The sequence below is a fragment of the Chelonia mydas genome, chromosome 7, assembly GCF_015237465.2.
Source record: "Chelonia mydas isolate rCheMyd1 chromosome 7, rCheMyd1.pri.v2, whole genome shotgun sequence".
NCBI classification, from domain to species: domain Eukaryota; kingdom Metazoa; phylum Chordata; order Testudines; family Cheloniidae; genus Chelonia; species Chelonia mydas.
In genome coordinates, this window is record NC_057853.1 from 1,852,672 (window position 1) to 1,879,077 (window position 26,406).

The 26,406-nt window shown below is 42.9% G+C and overlaps 2 protein-coding genes across 6 annotated transcripts in view; one reads left to right on the plus strand and one right to left on the minus strand.

The window, feature by feature from the left end:
• The window catches only part of PXK (PX domain containing serine/threonine kinase like), a 54,038-nt gene extending 39,722 nt beyond the window's left edge, over window positions 1-14,316 (plus strand). For 2 of the 5 annotated variants that reach the window (XM_037905560.2, XM_037905564.2), the window contains 2 exons: window positions 838-900; window positions 13,090-14,316. In XM_037905560.2, the coding sequence (XP_037761488.1) occupies window positions 838-900; window positions 13,090-13,295 (269 nt within the window). In that variant the 3' untranslated portion in view covers window positions 13,296-14,316. Of the gene's footprint in view, window positions 1-837; window positions 901-7,817; window positions 7,848-13,089 lie in introns of all 5 variants that reach the window. The other 3 variants (XM_037905563.2, XM_037905562.2, XM_037905561.2) reach the window with 3 other exon arrangements.
• PDHB (pyruvate dehydrogenase E1 subunit beta) lies at window positions 11,385-21,700 on the minus strand. Its single transcript, XM_037905565.2, has 10 exons — window positions 21,567-21,700; window positions 21,425-21,487; window positions 21,145-21,252; window positions 20,997-21,059; window positions 20,881-20,916; window positions 20,449-20,734; window positions 18,789-18,899; window positions 17,931-18,022; window positions 16,667-16,808; window positions 11,385-16,014 (listed from the first exon to the last, which is right to left on the minus strand). The coding sequence occupies exons 1-10, from the start codon at window positions 21,618-21,620 to the stop codon at window positions 15,869-15,871; spliced, it is 1,101 nt and encodes a 366-aa protein (XP_037761493.1). The 5' UTR covers window positions 21,621-21,700; the 3' UTR covers window positions 11,385-15,868.
• Window positions 21,701-26,406: the final 4,706 nt, after the last annotated feature.

Below are 26,406 nucleotides of genomic sequence, written 5' to 3' on the forward strand. Positions count from 1 at the left end.
GTTATTGGTTATTTCATCATGGTCAAATTGTGGGTTTAAAAACATTGTCACTGGTAGTTATAGTTTTATTAATAGGTGAAAACCTCTCAGTGCTCTGAGCGTTGGATGGAAGGTGTGGGGTTGCTTACAATAGCATTGATCAGTCAATCCATTGGATACTTCGTCCTTCACATGGAAACACTCTTGACATTTATATTTCTTTATAAGAAGTTACTAAAATGAATCAATGAGCTACAGGGAAAAAAAGTTTCTGCGTCTGTGTCCAGTCCTGAAGAGGGCTCTGTGTGGTAAGCTGTCACCTGCTGAACTGTCCAGTAGTGCAGCCAGTTTCTGTTAACTAAAATGACTTGCAAGGGGAAGAAGTGCCCATCTTAAAGGGTGTAACTATTCCAGAAAGCAATTCATTGTGAAATACAGTCAGCTACCAAAGTAACTGGTGAAGCTATAGCAACTGACTAGAAAACTCTCTCCTAGAAGGAGAGATGGGGTCAGAGTCTGCAGGCAGTGGGTGGCATGCACCAAAAGGAGAGCAAAATTTAGTCTCTGAAATCCAACAGCATTTAGTCTAAACAGCCTGCCTGCTATTGAAAAGAAGTGTTCCCCATTGGGGAATTCTGAGTGTGTGTTGAGATGTTTGTCAAGCCTGGTCTGTTCATCCACACTGTGCAGCTCATCAGTTGAGACAGGTTCTGATTCTGTACCCATTCAAGTCCGTGGGAATTAAGCCATTGACTTCAGTGGAAGTAGTCAGTAAAATCAGACTGTTTCCGAAGGCCCATGTTACTGTGTTGAATCCTGAAATCACAGCTGTAGTTACTGGGTTTTTATTTTGTTTAGCAGGCTCTGGGGCCAGTTCCCCTCTGACATCTCCATCGTCCCCTACTCCACCCTCTACAGCAGGTAAGCGAAAGAGCCATTGCAGTGTTGGTCTGTCTTCTGTTGAGTTTTTCTAGGGCGGGAGATGATCTATTCTATCCTTAAGGGTGATAGAGTTTAAAGGACAAGGACTGGCCATAAAAATGTACAGATGACATTTATTTACCTTCTAGTGACAAAAGTTCAGACAGCTGGAGTCTTCTGAGCATCCTAGATAGGCTTGTAACATACAAAGCCTTCTTGTTTAACAAATTTCTCTGTAATACTTCTGTAGATAATCTGTCCACACAGTACAAATGCTTGTGTCTAAATCTGCACTACCCTAATCCTACCTTGATTGGTACTTTCCAGACATCCTCTGGACCTTGCATTATTTCACAAACGTGCTTTGCTTTCTGGTGATCCAGTCTGCTGGCTCTGGAGTGCTCTGTTTTGTGATTCAGCCGTTTTGTATCATCTTTGTACTTCCCAAGTGTTAGCTGCACGTCCAAGTATTAACCCACAATACATCACTGACATTTGAAATGTAAGTGTAAGGCTCACTGAGGAGCAGCATTATTAGAGGGTGCTAATACGATCCGTTTTCAGAAGGAAACATCGATACCGACTACCTGTGCAGTAGTGACTAGCTCACCTGATTTCTGGTCCAAGGAACCTGCTGCATTGAACGGCGTTAGCTTACATCTAGGCTACATTAATTGGTTAGGGAAGTGTGTGTGTGGTTGGTTGGTTGGTTGGTTCGTTCTAACTGACCTTCTAAAAGACACTGTAGTCCACAAACTTCAGTAAAGAGGTTTTTTCCCTGTCAAGTTCAGAATATGTTGAGAATTATTAACTATGTCCTCTCTAAGAAGGACTCGGTCTTCCAGTTCTGCTGGATTGAGGATACTGGGATGCCACTGTATGCTCTGTATTGAAGTAAATGTTGTTGTTATCCTCCAGGTGTGCCAACTTTTATTTTATGTTTTGGTTGGGGTTTTTCCCTCCAAGATTTGAATGCGTTTTTAAAAAAAAAAAAAAAAAAGGAATTAGATGAAAATGCAAGGAACAGTTCTACCTTTCCCAAATGGATAGATGTTTAGAAAATAGTTATCTTTGTTTTGTGAAATGAAGTTAGGTTTTTTTTTACTTAGATTCATGTCTTGACATTGATGTGGATTTAAACTGAAATATGCTTTGTCAGTTTCAGCATGTGTGTTTGGCTTTTGTGTCATCTCCAGTGTGAACACCCTATCATATGCCACTCATCCTTCTGACATTGTGCTCTTGGCTGCTTGATCTAGTCCATAACATATTTGATTCTATGCAAATTGTCCCTGCATTTGTGCTAATCAAAAAGTGCTGTGGCATGCAAATTGTGTTGATACTTCTGATTTGTTTCAGGCATTCTTAGTACTGCCACCATTTAAGAATGTATTTTTTGTAAACTGAATACATACAGGATGGTATAAAAAGACCATCTAATTTTGCATTAATTGGAGTGGTTAAATATAATTTTGGCACTTCAAATATTAGCTATAAAGAAAGTTAGGGGGGCTTGGGTCTCTGATTTTTCACCAGGAATATGCCTTTTCCACTTCTGTGTGCAACCAAACCATTAAATGACCTAATGGGGGGGCGGGAACCTGACACAACTGAAGAACATTGTTTAGAAAGAAGATACATGTTAGAGGCCTTATTCCTTCACCCGCTGACTTTCCTGGTCCTTCTCACATGAACAGAGAGCAACAATACCCAAAGTCCGAAGGTGCAAACAATTCGATGTTTATTGGGGTGAACTTCCAGCAAGCATGATTCCAGTTTCCTTCCTCAGTGTCCCCTTCCCAGGTCTGACACCACAGAGCCTTGCCTGTGTCCCTGTTCCCGTTCCCATTCCCCCCCCCCTTAGCAAAACATGATTCCAGTCGTCTCCCCCCCCACTTCCTGATTTGACTGCAGACTATAGAGTAAAACTTGAGTTCTGCTTTGCTATACCTTAACCAATCATTTTACTGAAATGTAACTAACCAATCCTAACATATTGTAACATGGTTATCTAACCAATTATATCACACCACCTTAATTGGTTTACACCATGGGCGGGCAAACTTTTTGGCCTGAGGGCTGCATTGGGTTTCTGAAATTGTATGGAGGGCTGGTTAGGGGAGTCTGTGCTTCCCCAAACAGCCAGGCATGGCCTGGCCCCCTTCCCCCAGACCCCCTGCCCCTAACTGCCCCTCACCACCCCATTCAACCCCCCTCTCCTTCCTGACTGCTCCCCCACCCCAGGACCCCTGCTTCCATTCAACCCCCCTTTTCCCTGCCCTCTGACCGCCCCAACCCCTATCCATGCCCTTGAACTCCCCTGCCCTCTATTCAACACCCCACTCCCTTACCGCGTGGCTTGGAGCACTGGTGGCTGGCAGCGTGGCTGCACCAGGACAGGCCGCCGCGCAGCACAGAGCACCGGGTCAGGCCGGGCTCTGCAGCCCCGCTGCCCAGAGCATTGTGCCGCGCGGTGGTGTGGCTGAGGGGGAGGGGGGCCAGCCTCCTGGGCCAGGAGCTCAGGGGCCGGGCAGGACAGTCCCATGTGCCGTAGTTTGCCCACATCTGGTTTACAACCAACAGAATTAATTATACAGCAAACAGAAACAATTAGAGAACCAGACAGATTAGCAATAGAAAAGTGGGGGCCATAAAGATAAAACATACAGAAATGAGGGTTTTCACAACCACAACTATTGAGAAGTGATTTCTTACCAGACAGGATGCTATCAAACTAAGTTTCCTTTTACATCTTTTAGGCTCTTCCCTTTATCTGGAGGTGATGGGAATACAATCCTGTCCTGATAATGATGCCTAACAGCCCACTAGCACCTTATTTCAATGTGACTAGTTTGGAATGTGAGTCTGTGGCCGGTTGCTTCCCAGCTTATGGCTGCCTCTGCTGCTTAGCCAAAGGCCTTCACTTAAGAACAAGGCGTTTAGACTATCACAGTGAGAGAAGGCCTATAAACAAGCAGACTGATTTTGATCCTTGTTTTGTACCTCTATAACTAGCTAAGTGATAAGAATACACCTAAATTCTTAGAGTATAGGCCTTTACAGACAGGCCTGAATATCTGTATCCTAACAATACAGGCTACAGAAGCAGCGTTCTGTATTCCCCATTCCCTGATTCTCGACTAAGGACAAAAGTTTCATGGGGGCACTGATTGGTGAGGTGACTGGCAGAGGTGTCAGGCTTTTCTCCTCTAGATTTCTGGTCTGGATCCTGTTCGAGTCAGTGCAGTTGTGTGATAATGTGGCATGTTGTGATGATGAGATATGCCGAGAGGAAGTGAATGGGGATGAGAGGGGAAGTGTGTCAAACATGAACCCCTGTCCCCAACAGGCCCCTTGCCAGCCAAGCAAAAGTACCGTATGTGCACATGTGGAGCTGGGAAGGGAGAGCAGAGGGAGCTGGATCCCAAGGTGTCTGACCTGAGTGAGGGCCTGATCCAAAGCCCATTAAAATCAATGGGAGTCTTTCCACTGACTTCAGTGGGTTTTGGATCAGGCCTTGAGAGGGAACGAGAGGAGTGCAGGAAACCAACACTCCACAAAACCTTTCAGAAAACTGTCCTCCTTTCAAAGCTTTCCTGGGACTCCGGCAGTTCTTTAAGGGATCCTTAAGCAAGGCATTTATTAGAGCACTGCTTGTTATGCAAGGTCTAGTGAATTAAGAGCTGTACTATGTGCCCAATTTATTTTTCTTTTTAGCATCTACATTTTATATTTCGTATCACAGAAGTACAATTCCACACATGTGGAGGAGACCATTAGTTTTATTTATTGTAAATAAGGAGTGTTTTGTTGCACATCTTTGCGAAAGCTGCCTAAAGTGTTCCAAAAACAGACCCACACTGCAGCTGACGGTCCGATCACCTTGCCATGGCTATAGCTGTGGTTGAACTTGGATTCCCTCATGGGCAAAATACAGAGCTCCGTCCTCGGGAGTATTTTCAGCAGGCTAAACTGCTCATTTAGAGAGTTTACTGGTGAATGAGAACGTCGTATAATGGTGCCTATAGTCTGAGTTGCTTTCAGAGTCGGGTCACACAGCACATAAGTTGGTCTCCTACCATTTAACAGTGTTGCCTTCAAGAGCTGCGAGACCTGCAGAACCTTTAAAATGCCACGAAGCCCAATTTCTTTGCCTCTTCATTGATTAATTTTGTGGAGGAAAATAATGATCTGGGTGAGCACTAGGATTAAGAGTCTAAATAGCTAACTCTCTTTAGACATCTCCACATGCTGTGGCTGAAGTCCTGTACTGAACCTTTTGGGGGTAGAAGTTGGTAAGTGACGTTCAGCGCTGTGCTTGGGGAATTAGCCACGTCACCGCACTACGTTAGAGGAAGTAAGGGTAGGTTGCCTTCTGTGGTGCTTTCCCATTAGCAATTAGAACGTGTAGCACTGAGCAGTGGAATGGAAACCTACCGTGTTTTTAAAATGGCCTAATCGAAGTGGCGTGAAGGACCTTGCAGTGGTGCCTAATGTGCAGCCTCTTAACTAGAGGGATTTGAATAACTTTTAATGTATTGCTTACTGAGGGGCCTGATCCTGCAAAGAGCCATATGCCTTCATCTCCCTTCACTTCATTCAGGGTTAAGGCAAATCAGTGCCCAAATATGGAAGTTCAGGCTGGTTTCTGTTTCCTAGTTTTAATATTGCCAGTGCTAAAGCTGCTAGCAAACAATAATGAGTAATGCAAACAAATATCCATGAATATTCCTCAGTGATTTCACTTTGGCTATGTTCATGACCCTTTTGTGTTTGCTTTCCAACACTTCTAGCTCAGAAAGTGAATTTCAAAGACTCATATGTGAGTTTTCACAGAGAAATTTGGACCCATAAATGTGTTTCGGTAGTGCTTGTGTGCATATCCACTCATGGAGCAGAAACCATACTATGTGACTTTAATAAATTACAACAAAGCAAGAAAACTCAAATGTCACATTTGCAATCTGTTCATAGAGCAAAAAGTTCCAAAAGATAAATCAAATAAATCGGAATAACATGTACAGAAATCATGGCTGGCTAACAGACATGCTGCTAAGAGAAGGAGGCTAAACTATTGCAAATTATTCTCTCAGCTTTACTACCAAATCTTTTTGAGATATCTTACTTAGGTGGTGGCAAATGCTGATTCTAATACAGGTTCCTATGGCTCTGAGCTTTTGGGTAGAGTGATTGTCACTTCCCCTTGCATGTTCAGTTTTCTTTTCCGACTGCATTAATTCTGCTCTCACTTAAAAATCCATTCATTTTTTGTGGTCAGAAGTTGTACGTAAAGTACATGGGATGGAGGATGCTGTAAAAGGGAAAGTATAACTCACTCTTCATTGCATGCCTCCTGACCCCAGGAAGCATTAATAAATGAGCAAGCTTCTCTAGGCAGGAAGGTAGGGGCTGAAAGAGGACATCTCTGGTCGATTCCATTTCCCTTATTAATGTGAGTGACCCCAATTGCCTTATGGGTGTTCCTTGTTCCTTAGGAACAAAGAATGTCGGCCACACATACAGGATGGGGGACTCCATCTGGGGAAGCAGTGACTCCGAAAAGGATTTGGGGTCCTTGTGCATAATAAGCTGAACATGAGCTCCCAATGTGGCACTGTGGCCAAAAGAGCTAATGTGATCCTGAGATGCATAAACGGGAATCTCAAGCAGGAATAGAAAGGTTATTTTATCTCTGTATTTGGCAGTGGTGCGACTGCTGCTGGAATACTGTATCCAGCTCTGATGGCCACCATTCAAGAAGGATGTTGAGAAATTGGAGTGGGCTCAGAGAAGAGCCGTGAGAATGATTAAAAGATTAGAAAACTTGCCTTCTAGTGTTAGACTCAAGGAGCTCAATCTATTTAGTTTAACAAAGAGAGAGTTAAGGGGTGACGTGATCAGTCTATATACCTACATGGGGAACAAATATTTAATAATGGGCTTTTCAATCTAGCAGAGAAAAGTATAACACAATCCAATGGCTGGAAGTTGAGGATGAGACAAATTCAGACTTGAATTAGGGTGTAAACTTTTAACAATAGGAGTAATTAGCCTTTGGAACAATTTCCCAACGGTCCTGGTGGATTCTCCATCACTGACCATTTTTAAATCAGGATGGGATGTTTTTCCAAAAGCTCTGGTGTAGGGATTGTTTTGGGGAAGTTCTCTGGCCTGTGTTAAGCAGCACGTCAGAGTTGATCATCATAATGGTCCCTTCTGGCCTTAGAATCTATCAGTCTTGTAAGTGGAGTTGACCCCAGGAGCAGGATTTGGACTTGACTATGGGTGTTTTTTCTTTGGCTTTAAATCCTTCAAGGAGAAAGGTGCCCTGCTGACGGTCATAGTATGCTGGTGTTCTGCCTTTTACATCACCATAAGCCAACTTCACTGCCTTAATTATTCTTCCTTTTTTGAGTGTACAGATCAGATACATTATCTAAATGTTTCAGGGTAGAAAGAAATTATTGGAATGTTACATACAAAATGAATGGATTTTATTTCCTATGGCTGCTTCTCATACAGCTTTATTATTGAATCACTCTAAGTAAGATGTACTTTAGTGTAACTAAAAGTGCTTTCAAGACCCCCCGAGTTTGACGTTTGGCATTTTTCGATGGGTGGATGTGTGTCTGTGTGAGATTACAAACATGATGTTTCATCAGTCGATAAGGATTTTAGTACAGAAAAGTGTAGTTCATTACATTACGTGCACAATTATTTGGCTTTTTTAATATAAAGGGCATTTTAAAACAGTTCAAAATCAATACATTCTAATTCATAGAAAAATGTATGAGTATAACCATTGGGTAACCTAACTAACTGTACAGCTAACAGTGTGACTGAATGACACTAGAACCAGAATAATGACTTGTATCCTCTCTCTCTGTCTCTCTTTCTCTTTCTGCTGTCTTCAATAGAGCTTACATCATTTTGAACATGAATTATCGGTAACGTAAGCTAATGCTGATTTCTCTCTTTAAAGATGTTCTGTTTCTGTATGGGAAAGCTGAACACAGACCTTGAACTTCTCATGGCATAAAAAAGGAACGAAGAAGTAGATCATAAGCTACTTCATTAATTATTTTAATTAAATATAGCATCTTTAAAAACTATCACTACAATGATTTTGTTTGCATCCCATTCTCTTAGCAACCTTTAAACATGTAATTTTCACAATTGCTGTTGCTTTAAACGCATTACTAAGGTTTTTTTTTGTTTCAAGTCAGGCTTCAGCTTTACAGTATCTGATAAACTTTCAATTTCTTGTAACAAACTCTTAACAAAAATGGCACTGTAAAAACCCTTGATAGGTGTTGGGAGTGTTCATTCATAAAATCCTAGGGATAAACAAATGATTCATTGGCCCTGAGCAGCGTCCTCCAACATATCCGTAGGGAAGGCCTCCTGCTCACCAAGCTCTTGCATCAAGTCACTTTCTCCCTGTAAATATTGTAAAGTATTTTCCTGCTGGACAGTAGCTGCAACTGCACCAAAGTATATTTAACTGCAGTGTAGACAGACCCTCACTCACCTAAACACCCATGGCTGGCCCATGTCAACTGACTCATGCTTGTGGGGCTGTAACACTTGCCATGTAGATGTTTGGGCTTGGGCTGGAGCCCAGGCTCTGGGATCCCACAATCTGGGGGGAAGGTCCCAGAGCCCGGGGTCCAGCCCCAAACATCTGCACAGCAATTTTACAGCCCTGCGAGCCTGAGTGATCAGACAAGGGTGTTTTAATTGCGGTGTAGACCTGCTCTAAGGGTAAGTTTACACTGCAGTGTAAGCCGAGCATTAGTAGAACTCAAATTAGCAGACCCTGGTTTGTTAACCTAGGGTTTGAGTGTCTACCCTCAATTATAACCTCAGGTTAGGAATCATTGAACCTCGGATCCCAACCTGGGGCTCCAGCGTCTACACGGCATTGTGTGGGCCCGAGTCCAACCACCCATATCCCTGACTTCTTGGCACCCTCTCCAGAATCCGGCCACTCCCACCCTTGTTTGTGGTGCAGTGTGGGGAAAACTGACTGTCCATCAAACTTGACTGTGCAGAGGACAAAGAAAGTTGGCCCATGGGATTGTGGCCTCCCAGAGCACGAGTCCAATGGGGCTGCATTTACACTGCAACGCAATACAGCTTGGACCCTCCACCAAGTTCTGTGCTGTTTGTATATAAATGGAAGGGTGTTAGGCCTGAGCTGGCATTCAAACCTTGGACTTACGCTGCAGTGCAGACATGCCCACAGGGTCTCCAGTCACCGATTGACTCCATCGCAGGGAGGAAGGACAGAGAGATGACTTGTTGCCTGACACTTTTATAAGATGTGCTGATTGAAATGAAATAACTGTTACATTTTATAAACTAGAGGCCAGGTCCTGCAAACCCTTAGACACCGGTCAGTAGAGACACTCACGTAAGTGTATGACGGAATGGGCCCCAGTGGAACAAATATGATGTTTGTAGGTAGTTCTCCCGCCTGACTTAGACACGGTTTCAATAGCTACATCTGTGTTAAGGCTAAATTCAGATTTAAATTGTCAGATCAACTAAAGTGCCTCCGTAATAGAGAAAAGCTGAGTTTCCCCTTACTGCACATGGGTGCTGGCAGTTCTGTTTCCAGTTCAGTCGTTACATAGTATGTAGCTCTAAGGGCTTTCTAAAAAAGTACAAAAAGTAAACTGATCTCCCCCTCCAAAACAGTAACCAGTCTAGAAACTAGATAACATTAGTGCCCTGGACTGATTTATCAATAGTGATCCATCATTAGATGTATGATGACTTTTCTACCTCTGTTCTCATCAAGTTTACACCTTTTTTTCCTTCTATGTTACTATTATCATTGTCCCTTTACAGAAGTCCAGCCTTTGTTGTTCATATGCAGTATCGGACAACTCATCTTTTTAGCCTCTTTAGTCTGTTATCTTCTCCGTTCTTTGTCTATTGTGTTCCGAGTCTTTCTCTGTCCTATCCTATCAGTTTCTCTGTTTTGTCTCTCTGCAATCTTGTTCCTTACTCAGATGCTCTTGACTCTTTTGTGGCATATCATATTAATGGCTAATTCATTTGATCACAAGTTAAACAATAAGGATGTGGGATGACTTCACCTACCCTTTTGTTCTACTCTGACCACTTCAACCTTAATGCTTACCATCCTGCCTCAGCCTTTGCTGTGGATCACCGTTTGTTCTCCCTTCTGCCATGAATTTTAAGTATCACTCGTCATAATATTGCCCCACACTCTGCTGATCATAAGTGAGCACATTAGTTAGTGAGACTCTAATGGTGGGGATAACTTTCCAATAAATGTTATTAATAAACTTAGATTTTTCAGGTCCAGTTATCTATGCTGGCATAAGGACAAATCAGATAGGCCAGTGAATTACACAGTGATGAATTTGGGCCATCTCTGATTTTCAAATATGTATTAACTTTGCTTCCAGCTCAATTACCAAAGAGAGGGATGGATTTTAAAAAAAATCTCTGCAACAGAGAGGTGGTCCCACTTTGCCCAGTGTGGGAGTCCTTCTTTGAACACTGGCATTTCTACTGGAGAGGAGGAGAGTAAAACAAAGACTTGAAACAGCCACATATTTCCATAGGAACAGGAGGATTTCCCATCAGAGGATTGTCTCCCCCTTCCCCGCCTTCCAGGAGGTGCTGGCTTGTGAGGAAGGGACGCTCTTGTCCAAGTGTCTGAAGTACAATAACCATAGGAATGCAGTGAAGTCACTGGCCAAATAAAATGCTTTTTGTATAAACATTCTCCTTTTTGAGGTAGATTTTTCCACATAGGAACAATCTTTAAAACTGACACAAATTGAAAATGTTTCAAACTAAGGTCCTTTCCTTCTAGAACTCAGCTTGTTTTATTACAGCACTTATTTTTCACCACCACTTACTAGTGCGAGACTAAGCAGCAACAAGGAAGAATGGAACAAGTTGAGAAGGAAGTGATTGCTTCAGCTGCTTTCCTTGTGGCTGAGCATTGAATAACTTTTGAATGTCGTTCTGTGTGACTTAATTTCTTACGTAGTCATTGGGAGTGTTGAGTTAATGGAAATATGGCAGCATGTGGTTCTGCTCTGGTAACTATTGCTTCCCTTAGCCTCTTATCACTTCCGTTCATTGTCCGATAATGGCAGAGTTTTCACCTCTGTGTTCTCCAGATACACTAAACCTGGCATGACTAAGTGCGATGCTGTATCTTTCACATTCCCCTCTTTCCTGTGAGTCTATTGATTAGCTCAAATCACCAAAAAGTACCTGGGTGATGGAGGTAATCAGACCTCCTCCACCCCTTGCAGAATATGTGGTGTGTGTATTGGAAAGAGTCATCCTGTTATCTGGCAGAAGAGGGCATGCTATACATAGGCTTGGCAGAATTCAATCTATATATATTTTTTTAATTTCAACTGATATCCATGTTAATTTTTAAGCATTTAATTCTTAGAGTAAAATTTTCACAGTTGTGCAAAATTATGTGTTTTTTAAGTTCTTATTTTTATTAATTTTAAATTTTCAGTGGCAGGCAAATAGGGGGGTGGCAGATAGTGGGGGAGGTCAGACAATAATTATTTAAGTAATGTTCACATTCAAAAAGTTAAGGCTTTAAACTGTTAACACACACACACACACACACACACACACACACACACACCCCGTCAGCATCACATGTCAAAAATGTAAATACCTTAAACCAAACTAGTTCTCAAGCAGCTTTTTGCCTATATGCAAATTTTGATTATCCATAGAAATATTTTTTCATCTTTGTGTATAGTGAAATTGAAGTTTACCAAGATTTACTGCTAAAAAATCAAATCCTTCCAAGCCTAACTAAATTTCCCAGCTCTGACTTTGTATGGCCATGTGATGTGGGGCTGCAAGGGAGCATATCTGAAACTCTCTGGCTCTTACGTGCCCATGTATTTTTGATGTAAGAGTGTAAAGTTGACACACTGAGTTACAGAAAGTGAAGCATATGTGTGATCTAGACCAGTGGTTCTCAACCAGGGGCCTGGGGCCCCCCATGGGGCTGTGAACAGGTTTCAGGGGGTCCTCCAAGCAGGCCAGCATTAGACTCACTGGGGCCCAGGGCAGAAAGCTGAAGCCCCACCATGTGGGACTGCAGCCCAGGGCCCCGAGCCCCACCACCTGGGGCTGAAGTCAAAGCCTGAGCAACTTAGCTTCATGGTGCCCGCTGTGGTGTGGGGCCTCAGGTGATTGCCCTGCTTGCTACCCCTGAACACCAGCCCTGGCTTTTATATGCAAAAAAACAGTTGTGGCACAGCTGGGTCAGGGAGTTTTTATAGTATATTGCAGGGCCTCAGAAAGAAAAGGATTGAGAACTGATCTAGAACCCAGAATGTAGCAACACAAGTCAAGATTTTTCAGTGCTAAAAGTGCCACTGGCCAGCACTCTGGTCTTTGTGGCCCTCGTAAGAACTTGTGATGCAGTGTAATCTATAAAAGGATGTCACTACTCAATAACTAATTTTAATAGGAACTTGCCTTTTTCTATTTCTTAGAAAATGGGTCTCTTTATACCCCTTATCAATACTTTCATGTATAGCGAATGACCTAAAAACAGAATTTATGGACTGGAAAATCTGGCTAGAGGGAAAAAAACAGACTTTACAGTGTAGCTACACCTGGGACATAGTAAGAGACTTAATGCCACAGCCCAACTATTTTATTTATTGGGTCTGGCTTTGTGAGATGGGGGCAGACTGCTTCACTTGGTGTTAGCACTAAGAAACAAACCGCAGGAATCGGAGATGAGGGGAAAGTCCTGGAAATCATTTAATTTCATCCCTCAGCCAGCGCAAGATTCTTATAATTTGTAGTTGTATGGCCCCTTGAGTCTCCAAGTAACGGGGCATCCAGGGCTTCCCTTCAAAGGTGACTTGGATGATCTCTTAGCAAGGGACTGTATAGCCTGCACTTAGAGGAGGATGGATGTGATCTCCTAGGTCTTTCTCGCATCTAATTTCTATGTCCTCCTTCTCCACAATCTGATACCTATTTGCAATACTCAAGAACTTACATATTTACTTGGGTGAATGACTTCTCTAGTTGATTTATTATTCTAGCAAGGCAGCTGCAATTATTAGATCAGCTTAGTCTCATTTTTGGTCAGCTAATCTTGTGGTGGTGGTTTCTTGTGTAATTACTGTCTCATTTTAACAGGAGTGTCAACTATGCCCCCGCCGCCGCCACCACCACCACCAGCAGCTCCTCCACTTCCTCCTCCAATGGATGGAGCAGTGCATCCTGACCCTTCGCCTGCTACCAGTGCCAGCCGAGAAGCCTTACTTAGCTCCATTCAAAACTTTCAGAAAGGAGCTTTGAAGAAAGCAGACACGTGTGACTACAGTGTTCCCAGGATCAGCTGAAGTTAACTCTTGACAGCAGGATCGGATATTTTTCCCATGAACTAATGTCCTAAGCTGAGGCATGATCAGCCACTTCATGGTGGTCTATTATTTTGCAGCTGTTTGTTCACAGCCATTTCAGCTTTTTCTAGAGAAATTTCTCCTTGTCCTTGAGTAGCAGCACTACATTGTTTGAACTGCATTGCCATATTGTGGTGATAACTCTTGACTTCAGTTATTCCAGTTAAAATGAACTTTAGTTTAGTTAAGTGATTTTTGGGGAGGGAGGGAGGTAAAGCAATATTTTTGCCATCTGAAAATAGGAACAAACATGAGGATACTGACTCAGTACATCTGATTCCACCCTACCCCTTGTTTCAAACACACCTGAAAATCTAATGTTAGTCTGCCCTATTTTCCTACAATTCCTTGTAGTTGGCACATTACATTTTTGCTGCATCAAAAACCAGCCCTTTACTTTAGATAATTTTTTTTAAAAAAAAGCACTTAATCCAAAGTGTAGTACACTGGTGAGGGAACTGTAGATTTAACTCTGTCTCTATGGCATATTCAACAGTGTAGCATGAATGCTTCTCATGCTTATATGTAACTAATGTACTGTTGGAATGACCACCCTAAACATGTAGCTGTTTCTAGTTACCACATGTGCTGGGGAAACAAACAGCCTGTTAATTCAGGCAATAAAATGGGAGTTAATTAGCACTGATTATTCAACACAAGTTCTGGATTGGGGAGTTTTCAACACAGGCAAATTTTGCATCCACATGAAATTAATCTTGTTCTTGGGGAAGTTGCAGAACACTTTGTTTTAAAATGCTGACTGAAAAGATCCTTTTATTCTATGATTTGCTTAAAACCTTAAACAAATTGCACTTTAAAGGATTATAGATAATCCATTTTAAATTCAAGTACACATCAGTGTTTACTATGCAGAGAATGTCATTGTGTATAAAGTTTCATGTAACCTGTGATATATATCAGTCATATTTTTATTAAAATAAATGTCACTGGAATTCCTCCAGTCAGAGAATGAGGGTTACTGCTTTAAAATAAGTTGGGCTGTAAAACAGAGAATCTAATGCAGCAGAAGCTTCTACACCCTGCATTTAAGTGATAAGTACTGAAATGACAGGCTAGTGCTACATCAGCTTCCTGACTGTCCATGCGAAGGGAAGGAATTCAGCTCCTTGGGTAGGTGAGTGAGGCTAATTCAGTTCCCTCCATGAAGATACAGTTTGGTACTGCATCTGACAGTGACTGATACATGGCAACAATGCTGACAGGCTGTTGTGACTATCACTAGCTTCTCCTGAAACCATTGTTCGGAGGTTTACTTACTGTTCTAGAGGGAAGCACTTTTAAAGTAACAGCACTTGTCTAGTTTCTCTAGAATGACTTCACTATTGCCTCCTTTTTTAAAAACAGCACCTTCGCTATCTACTCTCATTTCCTTATTGGGGTTAGGAGTGGTTTTACAACATCCAAACAAGGGTTCCATTATTTCTGACATTAAGACCACTTAGCAATCAAGCTCTCTAACTTCTTAATAGGAGCTGTAGCTCACAAAAGCTTATGCTCAAATAAATTGGTTAGTCTCTAAGATGCTACAAGTCCTCCTTTTCTCTCGAATATATATATTCTTTTTTTAAAAGATGTTTTATTTTACCAGGACTTGATCATGGATTACCCCTGTGGTGAAACTGAGTGGATGAATGAGGAATAATTATTAAAAACTTTTTTTGAACAGGTGCTGCTGTTGATAGTACAGTCAAAGTATTTAAACTGCTAAAAAGGGTTAAGACTCTAAATACTGATCTTCCTCTAAACTTATGTTGAGCACCTTATCTTGGATTAAACAAAAATAGTCCATACTGACTTATTTCCTCTCCACAATCAGTTTCTTATCTGACCAAGGGAAAGCTCTAGTACTGGACACCATAAAGTATGAAAGCACCTGTACAGCACAAGGATTTTCTTGAGACTGATCTTGCACATAGCTGGCAGCTCCACGATCATAATAAATTAGCATTTTTAAAGAAACTGCACCTTGAGTCCTGCAGCTCATTAGTTACAGCTGCCAAGAGCATGGGATTTGTTTTTTCTAAAAACCCACCTACACACATTCTTCTTTCCTCCACCAAACTAGGGCAACCAATGTACTGCAGCCAGCATCTCTCTTCTGTGGAACTTGGGGAGAAGCAACTCAGAGCACAGGTGACCCTTTATTTCTTTTACCATTTGTAAATGGCACAGAGGGAGGCTTATTTAGATACTGTTTTCCTTTCACCTGCTGTAATACCTAAGGCTTTTAATACAGATTCACACTTTACAGACTGAGTCTGGCACCCATACATGTAAGTGTGCTTTACTGCTTAGCTAGGTAGAAGAAAGTAGCTGAGAGGGTGACCCACTAAACACAGATTAACTACATAAATACATTTAAAAGGTCACCTGAACTTTTCCCTCAGTACAAAGAGCTCAATAGAGCTATACAACATTGAGTAAGAGTGTGTAGTCCATTCCATTAATGCTCTTAAGACACACACTTTGGAAGAGCACCATGTATATACAACCTAGATATTTAATATTTTCTTCACTGCAAATATGATATCTTTCACTTGAGGTAAGCAGTTGTCTTCCAAAATCTTTGCATAAGGCATAGGAACATCTGCACCTGTGAGACGCACAGCTGGAGCATCCAAATAGTTAAAGGCAGGTCCTGGAATAGAATAAAAAGGTCTTAGGAAAGGCCAATGTATTTTTAGCTACTCCTTTCTTCAAAGGAGTTAGGGTCGCAAAGTGATCCATGGGCCAATCCCTTTACTCCTGGAGCTGTCCTTTGATGTGTTAACCCTAAACTTAGACATTCTTGCTTAATTCTCACCATCTTCACACATTCATGATGCATCTGATGAAGTGGGTTCTAGCCCACAAAAGCTTATGCCCAAATAAATTTGTTAGTCTCTAAGGTGCCACAAGGATTCCTTGTTTTTGCACCTTCAATGAAAGTTTACAGGGGAGGAGTGGAAGATGTGTGTCCCACATGCCCTTCTAGGGCACATTACCAGGTTGCCTAACTCACTACCACCTACACAGCATCTGCAAGCTCTGGCTCTAGGGGAATAGGCCACAGTAGAATAAAGGGGCAAAGGTTTTCACTGCTATGTGCTTTTGTTAAGTTAAATGGTTAAAAGTCTAACAGAAAACCTGAACCTTGATTTGACTAAAAATTTCCTTCTTTTCCTCCCCCACAAAAACAGTTGTCTGGAGCAGCTAATGTATCATGAGAGTAGTATGTTTAAGGTTAGTGAGCTAACTTTGGAAACATACAATACAAAGTTAAATAAGCTTCAGAAGCTATTCTGACCTACCTTCCATGATCCTAGCACAAATTTCAGCTCCTACTCCAAACTGCGGCCAGCCTCCTTCCACTGTTATAAGATGATTTGTCTTCACAACACTGGCTTCTATACTTTCCACATCCATTGGTCTAATGGTACGGAGGTTTACCACCTTCGAGAGAGCGTTAAGTGTTTTTTTATTTTTGCAAGAGGTCCTTTAAGCCTATCTATAGTTGCATAAGTGAGTACTATAACCTCTAACTTCATCTTATTACTTTGTTCTTATCCTCTCAAGGACAAGTGGCTAAAGAAAGTCAACACTTCAAACTGAGATCTAGGGCTTTTCCTCCAACTGTGTGTATTCGGCAGCCATTATTTTAGCCATCTCTTTCCTCTGCAGAGGTACCTAAATTCTGTATTTCAGCTGTAGTCACACCCACAGAACAAGGAGGAGGAACTACTCACTTTGTTCTAGGATAGGATGCTTCTCCGTGCATGTAGAGGACTAATTTTAGCCACCACATCATGCTACAGACTCCTCTCTTACCCTCCAGCATGTCAGAAGTCTGACTTTCTGGTCATCCCCTCCCTTCATATAGAGGTGTAAGCAATGAGCCTTGCACACACATTCACTTGTGTTTTTCTGCTTTAAGCCTCCTTGGATCAAGGCAAACAATAGCCCTTTCACTGTCTCTACATAGTTTAAAATATGAACACACATACAGAGCACATCCGTTTACCTTAACTAATTGATTTTAAAACCAATTAGTGAAAGGGCTAGATGCTAGAATCAATATAGACTTGACCTATATCAGTATGGCTTATAGCCTGTTCCTAACAAGCTAGATCAATATAAGCCAGACTTATACTGATTTGAATGTCTACACACCCTTTGATTTAACTGAATCAGTTAAAAATAAACCCCACTTTAAACTGCTACAACTGTTTAGACAAACCCCTGGTCACCTTTTAGGAATCCCACTAAATGTCACCCTGCCTAGCTGCAGCACTACTGCCATGCATAAACAGACCATCTCAAACACAAGCTTCCCTTTTGCTTGTGATTTTGACTTACGTACATGGTATTAATTTGGCCCCAGCTCTATGATGGGAAATCAGGGGATGGCAGATACATGTAAGGAACACATTTGTCTCCATCATTGTTTAAATCAGTGATGAAAGAGTACTTCGAAGTGCAAACAGTTTACTAGGCTTAATTTTGCATAGCCTTAGTTCAATTTTAAAAACAGTAAGGAATTTCTTCACTAGAGACTGGAATCCTCCCATAACGCACCTCACACTCCACACCTTCTTTGACAAGTACAGCAGCTGCTTCCAGACAGTGTCCAACAGATCTGGAGTGTGACACTAAAGTAACATGGGTTCCTGAAACACAGAAGCTGGTGATGGATCAAGTTACATACGAGTTAACTACAGAAGTCAGGGTGTGGGAAGATCTAAGTAGCTATAAGTAGCCTTAAGAGGGCTCAAGACACAGTCCAGCTTTGAAACAGTAAGTACATAAGGACTGAACATTGATTTAAATGGACTTTTTTAGTCTATTCAGAAGTGATTTATACATTAGGAATAGCCTGAAATTCAACATCTGAACTCATCCCGAGTTTGCGTATTTGAAGTGTCCAACACTTATACTCTGCATGCAGAATGAGTAGTAGCAACTTGCCATGGTATGGCTATGAAGTTCTCATCACTGCAAACGAACTTATGTATAATAAGAAATTTAACCACTGCAAGCTTGTTCAGCACCTCAAAGGTCACTAAGATTCTAAACAAAAGTGGTTGTCTGAATGCAAGGAAGGAAGAGAAATGTGACAGATTTCACTCAGCAGCACATAGGTCTATTACCTGGTTCATTCCAGTCTTGATCCAGAATTGCACCTTTTTTCTAACAACCAAGATATTGTGACCAAAAGGATGGGACCAAGTGATGTTCTGTTTTATTAACATGAGGTTAGTGCAGTATGTTAGAAGTTGAGTTTGGACTTTAGAGTTCTGTCCCTTTAAATATTTTCCTATTCCACAGGAAGAGAGTGTTTTGTACAGGAAATACACTATTAATTAAAGCGACCCAACAGAGTAGGAGAATTTGAGGATCAGATTATGTGAAGTGTTAAGAGTATTCTGAACTTACCTTGCCTTTCTATTTTGGCTTTTCCAATAGGAACAAGAAAGTCCTTTGACTGAGCTTCTTCTGACATTTCAAAAGGGACTCCGTACATCAATTCATTTTCCAGCATCACAACTGAAAAAACATCAAGTGCTTACTTGGTTAGTTTGATGCACTTCTCCAGATGAAAGCACTATACAGCATCATCCAACCTCTCCTCCTTACTCTACCCTCCCCTCAAATTCCTAAAGCATTAGGGGGCTCCATTATGCTAAACTCAGCTTACTTACAAGAGGGTGAACAATAAATGCAATAAAAGCAGAGTTTAGGTAGCACGTTTGTATCAGCATGAAAAATGACTCAGTTAACCTGAGCAGCTAGTAGTACAGCACTGTTTTAAAAGTTTGACTAAATGATCCTGTTTGTTAACATGGTAAAAAAACAAAAAACCCCCCAAAAACCGTAAGCATTTAAGTTTGGTGATTTGAGATATTCAGTGGTAGGCAGAAGCCTAAGACCTGATCCAACCACCTTTCCTATGAGCAGTCCCATTATTCATGTGGGAAAGAATGCAGGAGACTAGTTCCTTAATAGGGCAATACAGTATTAACTCTCTTTTTCTACTTGGTCACTACAGAAATTAAACATCTGGATCTCCCTATTCTCACTCTAAATTGAATTTAAACAAGAGGAACTAAGGCCAGGAGTTTGTGTAAGATTTCTCCCTTTAAGTTCCTGGAAGTCTGCAAAAAAGAGTCATATCATGTTTTAGGAAGATTTTAAAAAAAGAGAACTTTGACATAATGGAACTCTCAACAATAGTAGTTAAACTCATTTGTATAGGAGACAGAACTTTCCCAGGAGGTGAGTCTAATACTCTGGAATGAATTCCACCAGGAACTAAAATCTATCACAAGCCGTACCGCTTTCTGCTCCAAGTGCCAGGCACATTTCTCTGACTTTGCTTTTTCTAATATAAACACAAAGTAATAGGTATTTATATATTAAAGACATGGTACCAAAACAAGGCACTCCACTGCACATGCTTCTCTCTCTGGGGAGAGGAGGAGAATCACCACCAAGTGATAGGTGCCTGCTAGCATTAAAGCCACTGTATGCAGCATGCACCCTTAAAATTCTCAAGTTCATTGTTATGGTTTTAGTCTTTAAAAATCAATGCATCAAAGGTGCCCGATACTACAGTGATTTGTGCAGTATGGTTAATGGACAGAGTAACTTTGACTTTTCTACTCTATGAATGTAGATTCAACAAGACGGCACTATTGAGTTAGTAACTAGTAATTTATAACTAGGGGAGTTAGAAGCCTGTGTGTGTGTAGTTTGTTTACCTGGGACAGCTCAACTTCAATAGTGTTAATTTTCTGTGAAGTTCTTAACCACGCACTGAAGCTGAGCTGGGAAAGGCACAAATTGATCCTATAACTTGTGTTGAAGTCAGCTGCAGATACTATATGCTAAGAAAAGTGTACAGAAAGACCCTAACTGCTCCTATAAGGGCATGGAGAATCTTTGCAATAAAGCAGTGATTTGAAACAGCCTAGGAGTTAATTAAATAGTTAAACTTGCTTTAAAAAAAAATTCATTCAGAGACTAATTGGAGAATAAGTTTAAGCAGCTAACACTTAATCATTAGATCATGGTATTTATAAAAAGTTCCATTCACCTGGATTGTCATCCCGGACTGATGCTTTAAGTAGACCTTTAGCATCCTCTGAACTCCAAGGGCTGACTACTTTCAGTCCAGGACAATGCCCATACCAAGCAGCAAAGCACTGTGAATGTTGTGCTCCTACTCCAGCTGAGGCACCATTGGGACCTCTGAAGACAACTGGGACAGGCACTATGCCTGCAGACATGTAAAGTGTCTTGGCAGCAGAATTTATAACTTGATCAATTGCTTGCATGGAGAAGTTGAAGGTCATGAATTCACAAATCGGCCTCAACCCAGCCTGTTAAATTAAGACAGCTATATTAGTAGTTAAAACACTAGTTTAACTATCATAATAACAAAGTATTTTGCATTTAACATTTTTCTGTTAAATGAATTAAACCAAGAGAAAACTGATCCCACTTCAAAGTGTCAGAAATTACTTACCATAGCAGCACCTACAGCAATTCCTGTAAAGCCCATCTTAAAAAGAAAAAGAAACGAAGGATGAGTATGACTACAAAAGACGGGGAGGCCGCGGGGGATTTCTAATTTATTCATACCTCTGATATAGGAGTATCTATTATTCTCTTGTCTCCATATTTCTTCCAGAGACCTCGGCTAATCTGCAATTAGCAAAGAAAAGCTGGGTTGCTAAGATTATATTTCCAAACATTAGTTAATTCAGTTAATAAACATGAGTCCACTCACCTTGTACGCACCATCATACTGGGCAACTTCCTCTCCCAACAAAAACACTCTCTCGTCCCTCTCCAGCTCCTCATCTAAGGCCTGATTTAACGCATCGCGGACAGTCACCTGCGGAAGACAGATCAGCCGCTCAGGGCAAGTCCCGGACAGCAGCAAACCCGCGTCTCCCGCGGAAGCTGCGGCGGCCCCGCGTGCGCGGAGAGCGGCCACCGGCGGGAACGGGGGGGGGCTGTTTCGCGGCGGCGCGGGGGGGGCTGCCCCCCCCCCGGTGACCCGTTACCTGGGCGGCGGCCGGCGCGGTCCCGTGAATCCCGCGGCGCAGCTGCAGCAGCCGCCCCAGGCCCTGCGGAGAGACGGGGACACGCGTTAACACGGAGCCGGCAGAGAGGGGGCGGGAGCGGGGGCAGCCGGCCCGGCCCTACCTGCTGGGGCCCGCATCGCACCAGCCTCCTCAGTGCCCCTGCGGCAGCCGCCATCTTGCCCCTGCCCTCTGCCTGTCGGCCCCCTACGTCACTGCGTAACTCCCTGTCTGTCCAATCAAAGCCGGGACCGCCCCGTCACTGCCCGGCAGCCGGGCGCAGGGGGCGGAGCTACTCACTGTTATCGCGAGAAGAGACAGAAGCGGCCGCAGGGGATGTCTTTGCCTCGCTTCCGCCCTTCGGTGCATTAAGCGGGTTCCGCCAACCCGCGGGCCGAACGTCCTCTTGCCCTGCGAGTACGGAGAGCGGCTTGGACCAAAACTAGTACGGAGACGCCATCCTTTACAGCTTTGCCTTCCCCGGAGGGCAGGAGCCCATGGAAGACTTGTTTCCAGCTGCTGATGTTGTCAGACTTCACTGGTTTGGCCTGAGGCTGGCCACGCTGGGTGCTGCTTCCAGCTGGTTGTGGTTATGTTGAGAGAGGGGGAAGGGGATTTCAGCCTGGTGGGTGCGGGGAACACTGCAATCTCTTTGGTCATTGGATTACAGACCTAAAAGTGACAGGTTTCAGAGTAACAGCCGTGTTAGTCTGTATTTGCAAAAAGAAAAGGAGGACTTGTGGCACCTTAGAGACAAACCAATTTATTTGAGCATAAGCTTTCGTGAGCTACAGCTCACTTCATCGGATGCCTACTGTGGAAATCGCAGAAGACATTATATACACAGACACCATGAAACAATACCTCCTCCCACCCCACTCTCCTGCTGGTAATAGCTTATCTAAAGTGATCATCAAGATGGGCCATTTCCAGCACAAATCCAGGTTTTCTCACCCTCTGCCCCCCCAGAGACAAACTCACTCTCTTGCTGGTAATAGCCCATCCAAAGTGACCACTCTCTTCACAATGTGTATGATAATCAAGGTGGGCCATTTCCTGCAGGAATCCAGGTTCTCTCACCCCCTCACCCCCCTCCAAAAACCACACACACAAACTCACTCTCCTGCTGGTAATAGCCTATCCAAAGTGACCACTCTCCTTACAACAGGTTTCAGAGTAACAGCCGTGTTAGTCTGTATTCGTAAAAAGAAAAGGTAGCTCACGAAAGCTCATGCTCAAATAAACTGGTTAGTCTCTAAGGTGCCACAAGTACTCCTTTTCTCCTTACAACCTGCATGAAAATCAAAGTGGGCCATTTCCAGCACAAATCCAGGTTTTCTCACTCCCCCACCCCCATACACACACAAACTCACTCTCCTGCTGGTAGTAGCTCATCCGAAGTGACCACTCTCCCTACAATGAGCATGATAATCAAGGTGGGCCATTTCCAGCACAAATCCAGGTTTTCTCACCCCCTCCCCCACAAACTCACTCTCCTGCTGGCAATAGCTCATCCAAACTGACCACTCTCCCCACACTGTGCATGACAATCAAGGTGGGCCACTTCCAGCATAAATCCAAGTTTAACCAGAACGTTTGGGGGGAGGGAGGGGGAGGAAAAAACAAGGGGAAATAGGCTACCTTGCATAATGACTTAGCCACTCCCAGTCTCTATTTAAGCCTAAATTAATAGTATCCAATTTGCAAATGAATTCCAATTCAGCAGTTTCTCGCTGGACTCTGGATTTGAAGTTTTTTTGTTGTAAGATAGCGACCTTCATGTCTCTGATTACGTGACCAGAGAGATTGAAGTGTTCTCCGACTGGTTTATGAATGTTATAATTCTTGACATCTGATTTGTGTCCATTTATTCTTTTACGTAGAGACTGTCCAGTTTGACCAATGTACATGGCAGAGGGGCATTGCTGGCACATGATGGCATATATCACATTGGTGGATGTGCAGGTGAACAAGCCTCTGATAGTGTGGCTGATGTTATTAGGCCCTGTGATGGTGTCCCCTGAATAGATATGTGGGCACAGTTGGCAACGGGCTTTGTTGCAAGGATAGGTTACTGGGTTAGTGGTTCTGTTGTGTGGTATGTGGTTGCTGGTGAGTATTTGCTTCAGGTTGGGGGGCTGTCTGTAGGCAAGGACTGGCCTGTCTCCCAAGATTTGTGAGAGTGTTGGGTCATCCTTCAGGATAGGTTGTAGATCCTTAATAATGCGTTGGAGGGGTTTTAGTTGGGGGCTGAAGGTGACGGCTAGTGGCGTTCTGTTATTTTCTTTGTTAGGCCTGTCCTGTAGTAGGTGACTTCTGGGAACTCTTCTGGCTCTATCAATCTGTTTCTTCACTTCCGCAGGTGGGTATTGTAGTTGTAAGAATGCTTGATCTTGTAGGTGTTTGTCTCTGTCTGAGGGGTTGGAGCAAATGCGGTTGTATCGCAGAGCTTGGCTGTAGACGATGGATCGTGTGGTGTGGTCAGGGTGAAAGCTGGAGGCATGTAGGTAGGAATAGCGGTCAGTAGGTTTCCGGTATAGGGTGGTGTTTATGTGACCATTGTTTATTAGCACTGTAGTGTCCAGGACCTAAAAGTGGCAATTCTTCAACAAAAAAAATTCAAAAACAGACTGCTGAATTGGAATTAATTTGCAAACTGGGTACAATTAACTTAGATTTGAATAGAGACTGGGAGTGGATGGGTCATTACACAAAGTAAAACTATTTCCCCATGTTTATTCCCCCCCCCCATTGTTCCTCATGTTCTTGTCAACTGCTGGAAATTGCCCACCTTGATTATCACTACAAAAGGTTCCCTCCCTCCCCGCTCTCCTGCTCGTAATAGCTCACCTTTCCTGATCACTCTTGTTACAGTGTGTATGGTAACACCCATTGTTATTTGTGCTGGAAATGGCCCAACTTGATTATCATACACATTGTAAGGAGAGTGATCACTTTAGATAAGCTATTACCAGTAGGAGAGTGGGGTGGGGGGAGGTATTTTTTCATGCTTTGTGTGTATAAAAAGATCTTCTACACTTTCCACAGTATGCATCCGATGAAGTGAGCTGTAGCTCACGAAAGCTTATGCTCAAATAAATTGGTTAGTCTCTAAGGTGCCACAAGTACTCCTGTTCTTTTTGGGGAAAAGTTGTTATCTTTGACCACGTAAAAAAATTAGAGTCAGTGTTTTTTGTTCAGAGATGTCATGCGCCCGTGCCTCGGCACAGGGATTTGAAACTTAGCAGGGTGGTTGCCGTAGCATCAGGGATGTGCCTGTGAAAATCTGCCCAAATCTGGCCACGTTATACACCTCTGTGGTTATGATAGGGACTGCAGGTTGAAAAAGTGATCTTGGCACTTGGAGTGAAAGGGACTGAGGTTTGGGATGGTCCTTACTGTCTGTGGGCACTTGTTCCACACTCTGCTGGCTCTTGAGAAAGTGCTGAGTCCTGCCCATGGGCTTCGTTCCATTAGCCTAAAGGAGCAGAGCTGCAGGCCACAGGTCTCGCCCCAGAAGATGAGAGCAGCACTTGCATCCCACTGCCCAAGGTTCAGCTGGTACTGGGGAGACTTTGGTAGTTGCCTTGCACGATTCTGGCTGCTGTGCTGTGTCCCAGTGTTTGAGTGTGGTGTCAGACAGTGAAGTCACAAGCCCACAACACTTGCACCAACACATTAATGGGGTTTCCAGACACCACCCTGGAGCCTGAAGTGGCGCCCCTGGGACTGGGCTCTGCACAGCCAGGGTGTGTCTTCTCTGTCACACAGCGCCCATGCTGCTCCACGGGGACACTGACTCCCTGTGATGTAGCCATGATGGCCCCAGAGCGCCTTGTGTCTATCTGAAAGTGAAGTTAATGAGATGGGACAGATCCATCAAAATGGGGCTGGATCGGTGTATCCAAAGCAGGGGTCAGACTAGAAAAATCAGTGCTGGCACCACTCTTTAGGTGGAGCCTGTACAGGAAGGGTGGGCTCCACCTCAACCAACATGGAACCAGACTGCTGGCACTTCACAGTGGAAGTGTTGTAGAGCAGTTTTTAAACTAATGGCTGGCAGGCACACAGATGAACATAATTTGTTGGGGAAGAGTCAGCATGGTTTCTGTAAGGGGAAATCATGCCTCACCAATCTACTAGAATTCTTTGAGGGGGTCAATAAGCATGTAGACAAGGGGGATCCAGTGGACATAGTGTACTTAGGTATTCAGAAAGCCTTTAACAAGGTCCATTGCCAAAGGCTCTTAAGCAAAGTAAGCTGTCATGGGATAAGAGGGACGGTACCTCTCATGGATTGGTAACTCAGTTAAAAGATAGGAAACACAGAGTAGGAATAAATGGTCAGTTTTCAGAATGGAGAAAGGTAAATAGTGGTGTCCCCCAGGGGTCTGTACTGGGACCATTGCTGTTCAACATATTCATAAATGATCTGGAAAAGAGGGTAAACAGTGAGGTGGCAAAATTTGCAAATGATACAAAACTACTCAAAACAGTTAAATCCCAGGCAGACTGCGAAGAGCTACAAAAGGATCTCTCAAAACTGGATAACAAAATGGCAGATGAAATTCAATGTTGATAAAGTAATGCACATTGGAAAACATAATCCCAACTATACATATAAAATGATGGGGTCTAAATTAGCTGTTACCACTGAAAAAAGAGATCTTGGAGTCATTGTGGATAGTTCTCTGATAACAAGACAGAAAATATCTGTTGCATCTATAGAAATCCATGATACACCCACATCTTGAATGCTGCCTGCAGATGTGCTCGCCCAGTCTCAAAAAAGATCTATTGGAATTGGAAAAGGTTCAGTAAACGGCAACAAAACTGAGGAGGGGTATGCAACAGCTTCTGTATGAGGAGAGATAATAAATCTGGGACTTTTCAGCTTGGAAAAGAGACGACTAAGGGGGGATATGATTGAGGTCTATAAAATCATGCCTGGTGTGGAGAAAGTA